At 35.1% G+C, this 12,269-nt stretch overlaps 1 protein-coding gene across 6 annotated transcripts in view; it reads left to right on the forward strand.

Annotated features, from left to right (window-relative positions):
- Window positions 1-8,660, forward strand: part of KLHL5 (kelch like family member 5) — a 92,142-nt gene extending 83,482 nt beyond the window's left edge. For all 6 annotated transcript variants that reach the window (XM_060655233.3, XM_060655232.3, XM_060655230.3 and 3 more), the window contains 2 exons: window positions 1,871-2,042; window positions 6,139-8,660. In XM_060655233.3, the coding sequence (XP_060511216.1) occupies window positions 1,871-2,042; window positions 6,139-6,195 (229 nt within the window). In that variant the 3' untranslated portion in view covers window positions 6,196-8,660. The remainder of the gene's footprint in view (window positions 1-1,870; window positions 2,043-6,138) is intronic.
- The last annotated feature ends 3,609 nt before the right edge of the window (window positions 8,661-12,269 follow it).

The raw sequence follows: 12,269 nt of genomic DNA on the forward strand, positions 1-12,269 counted from the left end.
TTACACATGGAAAGAAAAAGTAAATTGAATTAAAAACATGTTCTGAAATAGACATCTGGGTCCTCAGAATAAAAAGTGAAATATTTAGAAGATCAAATACTAACTAAATTGTTGAGTCACTACCACTTGACTCTGTAATTAAAGTTGGAATGAAAAAAGGCTAGCTATTGCTTTTTTATATATTTTTGTATTCTTTGAATTTTTGTTACAAGATTGTATTCCTTGCTAATAGGAAACAAGTGTAATAAATGAACCCATCTTTAAGGTGACATTTATCAAATGCTTACTATGCATTCTCTCATTAAATTTTCAATGCTATGTGGTGAGCAATATTTACCAGTAAAGAAACTATGATTTAAAGATTTTAAGTAACTTTACAATACCACAGAGCTAATAATTGGAAGGATAAGGACTTAAGATTGTTCAGCCCAAATCCAAAGCCCGTTCTCTAACCACTTTGCTATACTGCCTCTCCCAGGTGTTTCTGGATATGTAGGTATTCTTTTATGGAAGTATAATTGTCATATTAGTCTCAGGTGTATAACAATGATTTGACATTTGTATATATTGAGAAATGATCACAATAAGCCTAGTTAACATCCATCACCATATATAGTTACAAATTTTTTTCTTGTGATGAGAACTTTTTACCCTTAACAACTTTCAAATAGAAAGCACAGTATTATTAACTGTATCACCATGCTGTGCATTATATCCCCATGATTCATGTATTTTATAACTACAGAAATTTGTACCTTTTGATCCCCCTCCCTCATTTCACCCATTCCTTCCTCCCCACCCCCCCATCTCGTGCCCTACTTCTGGCACCCTATGAGTGCCAGGTTTTTTGTTTTGTTTTGTTTTAGGGTCCACATGTTAAGTGAGATAATCGGTATTTGTTTTCTCTGACTTATTTCACTTCGTATAATGCCCTCAAGGTTCATCCATGTGTTTGAAATAGCAAGATTTCATTCTTTTTTAGGGCCAAATAATATTACACTGTGTGTGTGTGTGTGTGTGTGTGTGTGTGTGTGTGTGTGTGTGTTCTAGATGTATTACATCTTTATCCATTGATGAACAACTTAGGTTGTTTCCATGTCTTGGCTACTGTAAATAATGCTGCAGTGAACATGAGGGTGCATATATCTTTTCAAATTAGTGCTTTCCTTTTCTTTGGATAAAAACCTAGAAGTAGAATTACTGGATCATACGGTATTTCTATTTTAAATTTTTTGAGGACTCTCCATGTTGTTTTCTATAGCAATTGCACTAACTTACATTCCCACCAACAGTACACAAGTGTTATTCCCTTTCCTCCACATCCTCACATACACTGTTATTATCTTTTTTGCTAACAGCCATTGTAGTTTTGATTTACATTTTCCTGATGATTAGTGATGTTAAGCACCTTTTCATGTACCTATTGGCGATGTAGATGTCTTCTTTGGAAAAATGCCTATTCAGACCCTCTGCTCATTTTTAATTGGTTTATTTGGGTTTTTTGGTTATTGAGTTGTATGATTCTTTATATCTTCTAGATAGTAACTTCTTATCAGATACATAATTTGGAAGCATTTTTTTCCCATTCTATAGGTTGCCTTTTCATTTTGTTGATGGTTTCCTTTGCTATGCAGAAGCTTCTTAGTTTGATATGGTCATTTGTGTTTATTTTTACTTTTGTTGCCTTTGCTTTTTGGTGTCAAATCCAGAAAATCATTGCCAAGACCAATGTCAAGGATCTTCCCCCCATGTTTTCTTCTAGGAGTTTTATGGTATCAGGTCTTATATGCAAGTCTTTCATCCATAAACAATTTTTACATAAAAATGTGGTGAGGACAATGTCAGCTCCAGTTCTAAAATTTTCTTTCAGATACGATCCCAAAACAGATATGTGGACTGCAGTGGCATCTATGAGCATCAGCAGAGATGCAGTAGGGGTCTGTTTACTTGGTGATAAATTATATGCTGTTGGAGGGTATGATGGACAGACTTATCTTAATACAGTGGAGGCTTATGATCCCCAGACAAATGAGTGGACCCAGGTATGGCATTTCATTTTTCATTATTACACTTCTCTGTTTTTATTAAAACAATTTGTTTGGTAAAACTGATTCTTTCAATTTTATCCAATATCAAAATATATAGCATAAGCATGATAAGGTCATCTCTGAATTAAATATATGAAAACAAGAAGGACTGTTTAATTTTATAACATAATTAAAATCCAAAATTATCTTTGAAGTATAAGTTAATACTCAAGGAAATTATTAATAGTTTTGATCTGCCACCATTTGCTTGCTGGGAATTGATGAGATATTCTAGTATTGGTAAAGCAGATAGGACTACAGGAGAGCTATGGGAAAAAGAGAGGGAGATTGTGGAAAATAAGAAAAAAGATAGAAATCAGAAAAATTTGAACCAATTATCCATACATGAGCAATAATTTTTAAATACTCAAGCTATTGATATCGGGAAGCAGATAAAATGTCTGGTCATCACCTAATAAAGATAGCAATCTTAAATTATATTAACAAGTCTTGACCTGGCAAGCTTATTAGCAGAATTCCAACCGTGTCTATTTCTGGAGGGCTTCATACTTCTAAGAATGATCTTCTGAGATCCTTGTTTCCATCATTACCAAGAACAGAATTAGAAATTTTGTGACCGAATTTAGTATCTGGTACTGAAAGATGCTCAAATGTTTAATTGAGCCAAGGTTTTCCTACATACAAGGAGCAGTAGTAAGTACTGTCAAGAAAACAAAATTTAAAAGCATCCCCACTGTCATACAACTTAGCTACTTAAATAAATATGATCTGCATGTGCAAGGGGAGAACCCACAATGTAGAACAGTTGGTAGGGAAGTGTCCCATGGTATAGGCATTGTGTGGTATATGAAGTCAAAGAAAAAATAAAATGGTTGTTGAGAGGGCTTTAGTGAGGAGAAGCTGGATTTAAGCTAAGCCTTAAATGAATTGATCCAATTCAAAAAGGTAGAAAGAAATGGGAAGCTGTGTGAAAAAACACAAAAGAAATGTCACTGAAGCAGAACTATGCAAGATAATTGAGGAAGGGTGGCCGGTTATATGGATCCATGCTTAGCAAGAGTAGGAGTTCCTATTAGAGAGCAAGGTTGGGGTCAGGATGGAGGTCTGTGAAGGCCATGGGTAAAGAGTTCGGTAGTGGGAAGCCAGTGGAGACTTTTAACCAGGAGATTGATACAGTAATAGGAAGTTCATGTGGCAGTTGGGGACAGGAGCAGGGGAAGCGAAGGCTGGATAAAAATGAAACATCTAGAAGATTGCTTCACTTGTAAGGCTTGAGCTGTCAACTCTATAGATGGATTCAAGAGATATTACCAAGTCCTATCTATTCTTTCTTTTTACACTTACTGGGTTGGATTGAAGGTGAAGAAAACAGCAAATGAATGACCAGACAATGTCTTAGATAAGATAATGGAATAGAGCAATTTTTTTAAATTAAATGTTTATTTATTTATTTTGAGACAGATTACACACAATGTAAAAAGTAAAGACAAAAATAAACTCAGGAGCTAGAGGGGCATACAATTTTCAAATAATGATGATGATAGAAAGTTAACATTTATTAAACATATTTTATGTACCAGGCTCTATTGGATGAGGAATCTGAGACACAGAGAGGTTAAATAGTTGACCCAAGTCACACAGCAAATAAATGGAGTTAGAATTTGAGCCGCAGGTCTTTTTCAAAATAGAGGTGAAAACAAGAATAGAGATTCCAGATGCTAGAAAGAGAGAGTAACATTGAAGGGCACTTTACTGAAAGAAGGGCAGGAAGCAGAATTGAGAAAAAAGAGTTTTTAAATGAAAAAGATAGAAAAAGGGACTGAGCGTGTGACCTTGATCTTGTTTCTTAAGTTTAAGTAGGATTATTTGGTAGAGGGAAGAAGAGATAATTTGAGGGCTTGAGTCAGAGCTACAGAAATTCATTAGAAATGAAATCAATATCCCACCATGGCAATATGAATGATAACGAAGGAGCCCAAAATAAGATGTAAAAATCTCTTTTTCTAAGATATATTTGATTTATGCTGTTAAACTAGTTATAAGAAAATCTGTTGGCCAGTGTTTAAGACTTGTTATTGGGATGCCTGGGTGGCTCAGTCAGTTGAGCATCCACCTTCAGCTTAGGTCATGATCTCACGGTTTGTGTATTCAAGCCCTGTGTCAGGCTCTGTGCTGACAGTTCAGGGCCTGGAGCCTGCTTCAGATTCTGTGTCTCCCTTTCTCTTTGCCCCTCCCCTGCTTGTGCGCTTCCTCTCTCTCTCTCTCTCTCTCTCTCAAAAATAAACATTAAAAAATATTTTTAAAAGACTTGTTATTACAGGTAATTAATACTTTATGCTGAATTACTCTCTTATCAAAATTAGCAATCTGTGACTACATAGCTATTTTGTTTGCATGCCACCTCTATTACTATTTTAAAGCACCTAAATTTGAACTTATAGCCATAGAATCTGAAAAACAAATGTTTTCCATTTAGTGTTCCAACAAATGGACAAGAGGACATTTGGTCAGGGAATGAAATGAGATTATAAAGTCTGAAGTCATCACCCACCCTACAACCCACCTTGACCCAAAGCAGGAGGTGACTGCACTGTATTGAAGAAATACTCTAAGCTGACCTTTCTCCCTGGTTGTTATGGCAACATCAACTCTTTACAGTGTAAAGACTTCAGGTCATGGGTGTTTTGAGAAAAGCTCCTAATTACAAACAGACACTTGTGATTGAAATGACCTAGAGGTTACTCCTAGAATACTGTGAATAGATTTGGCTTTAAAGCAGGTGATTTGATTGTTCAGGGAGATAGAACAGTGATCAAAACAACAGATTCAAATTGAGAACAACTGAGAATTCTCTTACAGTGTGTTCTTAAAATCCAGTCATTCAACTGGAAAGGTTGGGAAAGAGGCCAAACTGATTAGAAAGTCATTTTGATTTCGTGTATTTGACAAAAACATTTCATTAATGTACACCTACATACATAAGTACAAAACACATTTTCTTAGTACTTTGTATTAGTCACTCCTTCCCTAAATACTGTTGTTTTAATTCTTAGGTCTTAATGTGCTCAAAGTAGCCCTTCTTTAAAGACTATCCTTGGGGTGCCTGGGTGGCTCAGTCAGTTAAGCGTCCAACTTCAGCTCGGGTCATGATCTCACAGTTCATGGGTTCCAGCCCCACGTCAGGCTCTGTGCTGGCAGCTCGGAGCCTGGAGCCTGCTTCGGATTCTGTGTGTGTCTCTCTCTCTGCCCCTCCCCCGCTTGTGCTCTGTCTCTGTCTCTCAAAAATAAATAAAATGTTTTAAAAAATTTAAAAACTATCCTTGTCTACACTTTTATTTTCACTATGAATTGCCCAGTGTCTAGGGTACTTAAAAAAATAATGATAAAAGAGTAAGTGAAAGATTTAAGAATTATTCCTTATCTATAAACTGAGATCGTATCTCTTTCCCTAGCACCCTGCTAGGGTGTCTGTCTCATTGTCATAGAGTTTATTCACCAGATTTGTTTCAATTCCTCCGGAGCTGGAGGAGTACTATTTATTATTTATATACTCTGCTAAAAATTAGTCGAATGGGTTTAGACCTTTCCACCATGCACAGAGAAGGCAGTCAGTAAATGTGAAATTACTGGTTCCCCTGGAATAAGCAGACCCCAGGCACGCAGTGTGTTTGGTGTGCTCTGAGACAGCACATCTGTTAAAGGGCTTTTAGAGATAATACTTGATATTTTGTCCACATTGGCCACAGAGTTAAAGTTCAGCATTTCCTCATTATCCATATCGTGCATCATTTTGGCCAAAACAAAGGGTCAGGTAGAAAAATCTTGAGCAGTTTTTTTTTAGAATTACCTTTAAAGAGAAGCGAATACTGCATAATAATGTGATACACCCTAAATGACTTAATCTGTGAAACTCTGGCAGCAGGAGGGATTCCGGGGGAAGGAACCAGGCCCACAGCAAGGCTGGGGCGGCAGGGTGTGGCAGAGCTCCTTGACAAAAACAGACTATTTCAGTAGTTTTCAAACTGGGTATGGTTTTCTCAACTTTTGTACCTGCCAATGCAACAAATACATTTTTTTCTTTCTTTTTTAGGTTGCTCCACTGTGTCTAGGAAGAGCTGGGGCTTGCGTTGTAACTGTCAAATTATAATGTAGTGCTTTGTTTTCTAAGTGAAGAAGATATCCTCTTCCTTATGAATTTAGGAAAATTATCCTACCACCACTGGATACATTTTTTAGCAAATTCACAATGCCACATACCTGGGCACAAAGTGCCCAATCTCAACGTGAAGATGATAAAACAAGGGAGGAAGGAGTGGATGAACCAGGATTAAATCCTGCATTTCTTAGTAAGTCATTTCTTAGCAAATCATAACTACAGCTGGTGGGTGGTGAACATACGTTCCTGGTTTAACATATGCAGACAAATGCAGTCCTCCTAAATACAACACAACTGGGAATTTCATTTATTAATAACCACACTTTACTCCATTATCCAGATTTCCTTTATTATAGTGCACATATACCAGATAAAACTTTTAACATTTGCTTTGTAACTTTATTCTACATTAGTTGCACTAATTTGTATTTGTTTAACCACAACCACTATTTTAATGACATACTAAAGACGATGCTAATACTTAGTTTTTTTCAGAAATAGCTGTATTATATAAGCTTTGATTATGTATTTTATTTCTAAATCGGTTTAGTCTAATGAGTGAAGAAAAACGTTAGAGCATTAAAACAATAATGAGCGGATGAAAACAAAATGATCTTTGGGTTCTTTTAAAATATTCAACCTATTATATTTAGATTCACTAAGAACCACGTGTTATGATATTCTCAAATTGGAATAATTGACACATGGTGTTTTGTATTAAATTTAAGATATGCAAATTTATGTAGAGAAAATAAATGTTATATTCACTACAATGTTCTTTCACCTGAGTAGTATTTAATTCTGTGGATTTGTTTTCTTTTATGTTATAAAAGATGTTTTGATTTTGTCTTTTGATATGGACAGGTACTGTTTGGATATTATGTTCTCAAGTCTGTAGTTACCATCCTTGCTTTTGTTGCTCACATTTTGCCACAGGTGGTAACCCTTTGTGCTTCTTTGTAATCAAACCGTTTGAGGGGAATGAGCTTATCGGATGTTGAAAAATAAGTTTAAACTCTTTATTACCCAAAGTTTTGTACATTTGTAAACTCCAATTACACATGTGAATGTTAATACTCTCAGTGAATTGTTTACTGTTTGCAAAAATGCACTGGGCAGTAACATTTTATGATAAACCCTTTAAGATATACAAGTCATTAACTTATGTCTTAATATAAAAATGAGTATCAACTAAATTCCCATCTTTTAAAATACAATGCTGTGATTAATGTGTTTTTACATTTTATATCAAGGTAGATTTATTTTAGTTGCCTTCTTTAAAAATTAAACCAAACTCTTTTTTTTTTTTTTCTCTTTTTTTGAGCTAGTTTTAAATGTTCTTGAAATGTTGAGAACCAAGAAACTGAATACTTCCATTCCCAAAGCAAATCTTGTGGTCGTTATTGGTGGGGCCACAAAGGAAATAATAATGATAGTGAAAAACACATTAATGTTTATGTAATCATTATATTATGGACATGAATTCATTATTTCCATGATAAGGAGGGATCAGCCTTAGAGTGTATTTATGTATTTAAGGGAAGAGAGAGGAAAAGGTATAAGAAACAAAACAAAAAGCCAAAAGCAGAAATGTGTTAGTTACATCATCACCTTCTTGGGGAAGCCTAGGCCTGTGATTTGAAAGGAGGTACTTCTACACGTGATTATCTCGTTGAACACTCACCATCCACTCTCTGATTTCCTGTGGCCCACAGTGGAGGCCAGACTCATGTTAAAGTAAAGGAACGGATTCTTCTCTCTGAGGGCTTTGCTTTCCTTTATGAGATTCATGCACAGTGCCTTTGAGTTTTCCACCCTGATAGAGGGCCTCTCTAATGCAGTTTTGTATAGTTGACTCTTGAACAACACGGGGGTCAGGGGTGCCAACTCCCCACACAGTGAAAGATCTGTGTATAACTTTCGGCTCCCCCCAAACTTAACTACTGCTAGCCTACTGTTGACCAGAAGCCTTACCAGTAATGTAAACAGTTGATTTACAAATATTTTGTATTTTGTATGTGTTATATACTGTATTCTTACAATAAAGTGAGCTACAGAAAAGAAAATGTTATTTAAAAGATCATAAGGAAGAGAAAATCCATGCACAGGGCTCTACTGTATTTATCAAAAAAAAATCCTCATATAAGTGGACCCATACTGTTCAAACCTGTATTGCTCAAGGGTCAACTGTACTCAGTAGGACCTGCTTTCCTGAATACTAATAAAGAGAACCGATTTCTTTTCTAGGGACAGAACACTTGCCAAAATATTCATTCTTCTTCTCCCAGTCTGGGGTCTTACAAACCTAGAGGAAAATATGGCTCTTTTTGTATCCATACAACATTGCTGCCTTGACTTTTACTATTAGTTTGTTCATTAGAGATGTCTAGATGCTCTTTATTTTAACCTCAATTGGTGACACTTTATAAAAATAATATTTGTTAGTAATTACTGAATGCTTATTATGAATTAAGAACCAAGTTTTTTGCATGCATTAATGCATTTGATCCTTACAACAACTTTATGAGGTAGGTTCTATTATTAGTCCCATTTTTACAGATGAGGAAACTGAGGCACAGAGGAGTTAACCCCAAGAGCATAAATAGCAAGATCATAAATAGCATTTATTTTATTTATTTTTAATTTTTTTAACGTTTATTTATTTTTGAGAGACAGAGACATGGCATGAGTGGGGGAGGGGCAGAGAGAGAGAGGGAGACACAGAATCCAAAGAAGGCTCCAGGCTCCCAGCTGTCAGCACAGAGCAGGATTCAGGGCTCAAACTCACAAGCCGTGAGATCATGACCTGAGCTTAAGTCAGACGCTGAACCGACTGAGCCACCCAGGCGCCCCAGCATTTATTTTAATAAAAAGAATGTGAAGAAAGTTTATGCTTCTTAGAAGTAAAATTTATATCAGTCATACCCCTCTCAGAAAATTTTGGTTCTTTAGTCTCATGGGAAAATTTTGTTTAAATCTCTTACAGAATTTTTACATACAATTTGCTTTAGAAAAGTAAATGCAAGAAAACGTGATATGCACTTAACGTTTATAAATATTAGATAAATTGCATGGTATTTTGGATGACTGAAACATAAACAAATTTATCAAAAAAGGCTCTGTTGCCAATAAATTAGATAACCTAGATGAAATGGACAAATTCTTAGAAACACACAAATTAACAAAACTGACTCAAGATAGAATAAAAAAATCTGAACAGACCTATAACAAGTAAAGAGATTGAGTCAATAATCAAAAACTTCCAGCAAAGAAAGTACAGCAGCAGGTGAGTTCACTGGTGAATTCTGCCAAACATTTTTTTTCTACCAAATATGTAAGGAGAAGTTAATGCTAATTCTTAACTCTTCCAAAAAAAATTAAATTAAATTAAATTAAATTAAATTAAGATAAAAGGGGAGGAACACTTCCTTAATTATTCAGTAAGACCAGCTTTATCTTGATACCAAAGACAGATCGTACACCATGACAGACTAGTAATTATTGAAGGAACACAGGGATGTTTCAACATATGAAAATCAATGTAATATATCACATTAATAGCATGAAGGAAGCAACAGCTAGAAGAAACGGGGACAATGACATGAAAATAATGGTCTTATTTAAAAAAAAATAGAATGAAGGGGGAAGCATGATCATCTCAATTGATAAGAAAGGCATTTGACAAAATCCAACACTCTTTCCCAGTAAAAAACACTCAGCAAACTAGGAAGAGAATGGAATTTCCTCAACCTCTTAAAAGGCATTCATAAAAAACAAATAGTTAACAACATACTTAATGGTGAAAGATTGAAAACTATCTCAAGATCAAGAAAATGCCCACTCTCATCACTGCTAGTCATCATTGCACCAGAAGTTCTAACATAAGAAATTAGGCAATAAAAAGAAATAAAAGGAATCCCAATTAGGAAGAAGTAAGCCTATCTCTATTTGCAGCTTACATGATCCTATATATTAAAAATTCCAAAGAATCCACACACACACACAAAACTATTTAGAGTTAATAAACAAATTCAGTAATGTTGCAGGATACGAGATCAACACACAAATGTCATTTGATATCTATACATTGGCAAAAAAAAAAAAAATCCAAAAAGGAAATTTTAAAAAATAATTCCATTTACAGTAGCATCACAAAGAATAAAATACTTGGTAATAAATTTAACCAAGGAAGTGCAAAGCTTGCACACTGAGAAGTACAAAACATTGCTGCAATAAAGATTTATTTAAGTGGAAAGACATCCCATGTTCATGGTTTGGAATACTTAATAAAGTTAAGATGGCAGTACTCTCCAAAGTAGAGTACAGATTCTATGCAATCCTTATCAAAAACCCAATGACCCTTTTTTGTAGAAATGGAAAAGCTAATCCTAAAATTCATATGGAATTGCAACCCAAAGGAGCCAAAACAATCTTTAAAAAGAATAAAGATAAAGGACTCACATATCCTGATTTCAAAATGTATTAAAAGCTACAGTGCTCAAAACAGTGTGTACTGCTATAAGGATAAATATATAGACCACTAGCATGAAATAGAAAGTCCAGAAATAAACTATCATCAATACACTTATGGTCAACTGATTTTCAAGGAGAGTGCCAAGACTATTCAATGAAGAAGGAATAATCTCTTCAAATGGTGCTGGAACAACAATATTCATGTGCAAAAGAATGAAGCTGGACATAAGAGTTAAAACCATAAAACTGAGAAGAAAACGTAGGCATAAATCTTCATGACCTGGGATTTGGCAATAGTTTCATATATATGTCACCAAAAGCACAAGGTAACAAAAGATAAATTGGACTTCACTAAAATTAAAAAGTTTCTATGCATCACAGGACACTATTAGGAAAGTGAAAAGACAACCCACAGAAAGTGAGAAAATATTTGCAAATCATGTCTATCAGGAAAATATAAAGAACCCCTACACTCAACAACAAAAGACAAACAACCCATTTAAAAATGGGCAAAGGATTTGAATAGACATTTCTCTGATGAAGGTATAAATTCATGGGCCAACAAGCCCAGGAATAGGTGTTCAACATCATTCATCATTAGAGAAGTGCAACCAAAACCATAATTAGATACCATTTCAAATCCACTAGGATGACTATAATTTTTTAAATAGAAAATAAGTGTTGGAGAGGATGTGGAGAAATGAGAACCTTTGTACATTGCTGGTGGGATGGTAAAATGGTACAGATATTATGGAAAACAGTTAGTGGTTCCTCAATAAATTAAACATAGAATTACCAGATGACCAATTCCACCCCTGGGTATATATCCCCCCTCAAAAAAAAAAAAAAACCCTGAAAACAGCTGTTCAAACAAAAACTTGTACACAAATATTCATAGCAACATTATTTATAGTACCCAAAAGGTGGAAACATGTCCATCAGCTGATGAATAAATAAACAGATTGTGGTACATAATATAATAGAATCTTTTTGAGCCATAAAAAGAAATGCACAGATACATACTACAACATGGATGAATCTTGAAAACATTATGCTAAGTAAAATAAGCAAGACACAAAAGACCCCATATTGTATGATTCCATTTATATGAAATATACAAAATAGGCAAATTCATAGAGATAGCCAGAATCTGAGAGGAAGAGGGAATAGGGGGTGGCTACTTAATGACTAAGAAATTTCCTTTCAGGGTGATGAAAATGTCCTGGAGCTAATAGTGATGGCTACAGAACATGGTAAAGAAATGTCACTTGTGAAAAATTTATGTATATTTTACAACAATAAAAAAGCTTAGTATGTATGTTAGAAATTGTTATTTAAGGGGCGCCTGGGTGGCTCAGTACGTTAAGCGGCCGACTTCGGCGAAATGGCTCAAGTCATGATTTCGCGGTCCGTGAGTTCGAGCCCCACGTCGGGCTCTGTGCTGACAGCTCAGAGCCTGGAGCCTGTTTCAGATTCTGTGTCTCCCTCTCTCTGACCCTCCCCCGTTCATGCTCTGTCTCTCTCTGTCTCAAAAATAAATAAACGTTAAAAAAAAAAATTAAAAAAAAAAGAAATTGTTATTTAAATATCAT

The sequence above is a fragment of the Panthera onca genome, chromosome B1 (genome assembly GCF_046562875.1).
Source record: "Panthera onca isolate mPanOnc1 chromosome B1, mPanOnc1 haplotype 2, whole genome shotgun sequence".
Taxonomy (NCBI): Eukaryota; Metazoa; Chordata; class Mammalia; order Carnivora; family Felidae; genus Panthera; species Panthera onca.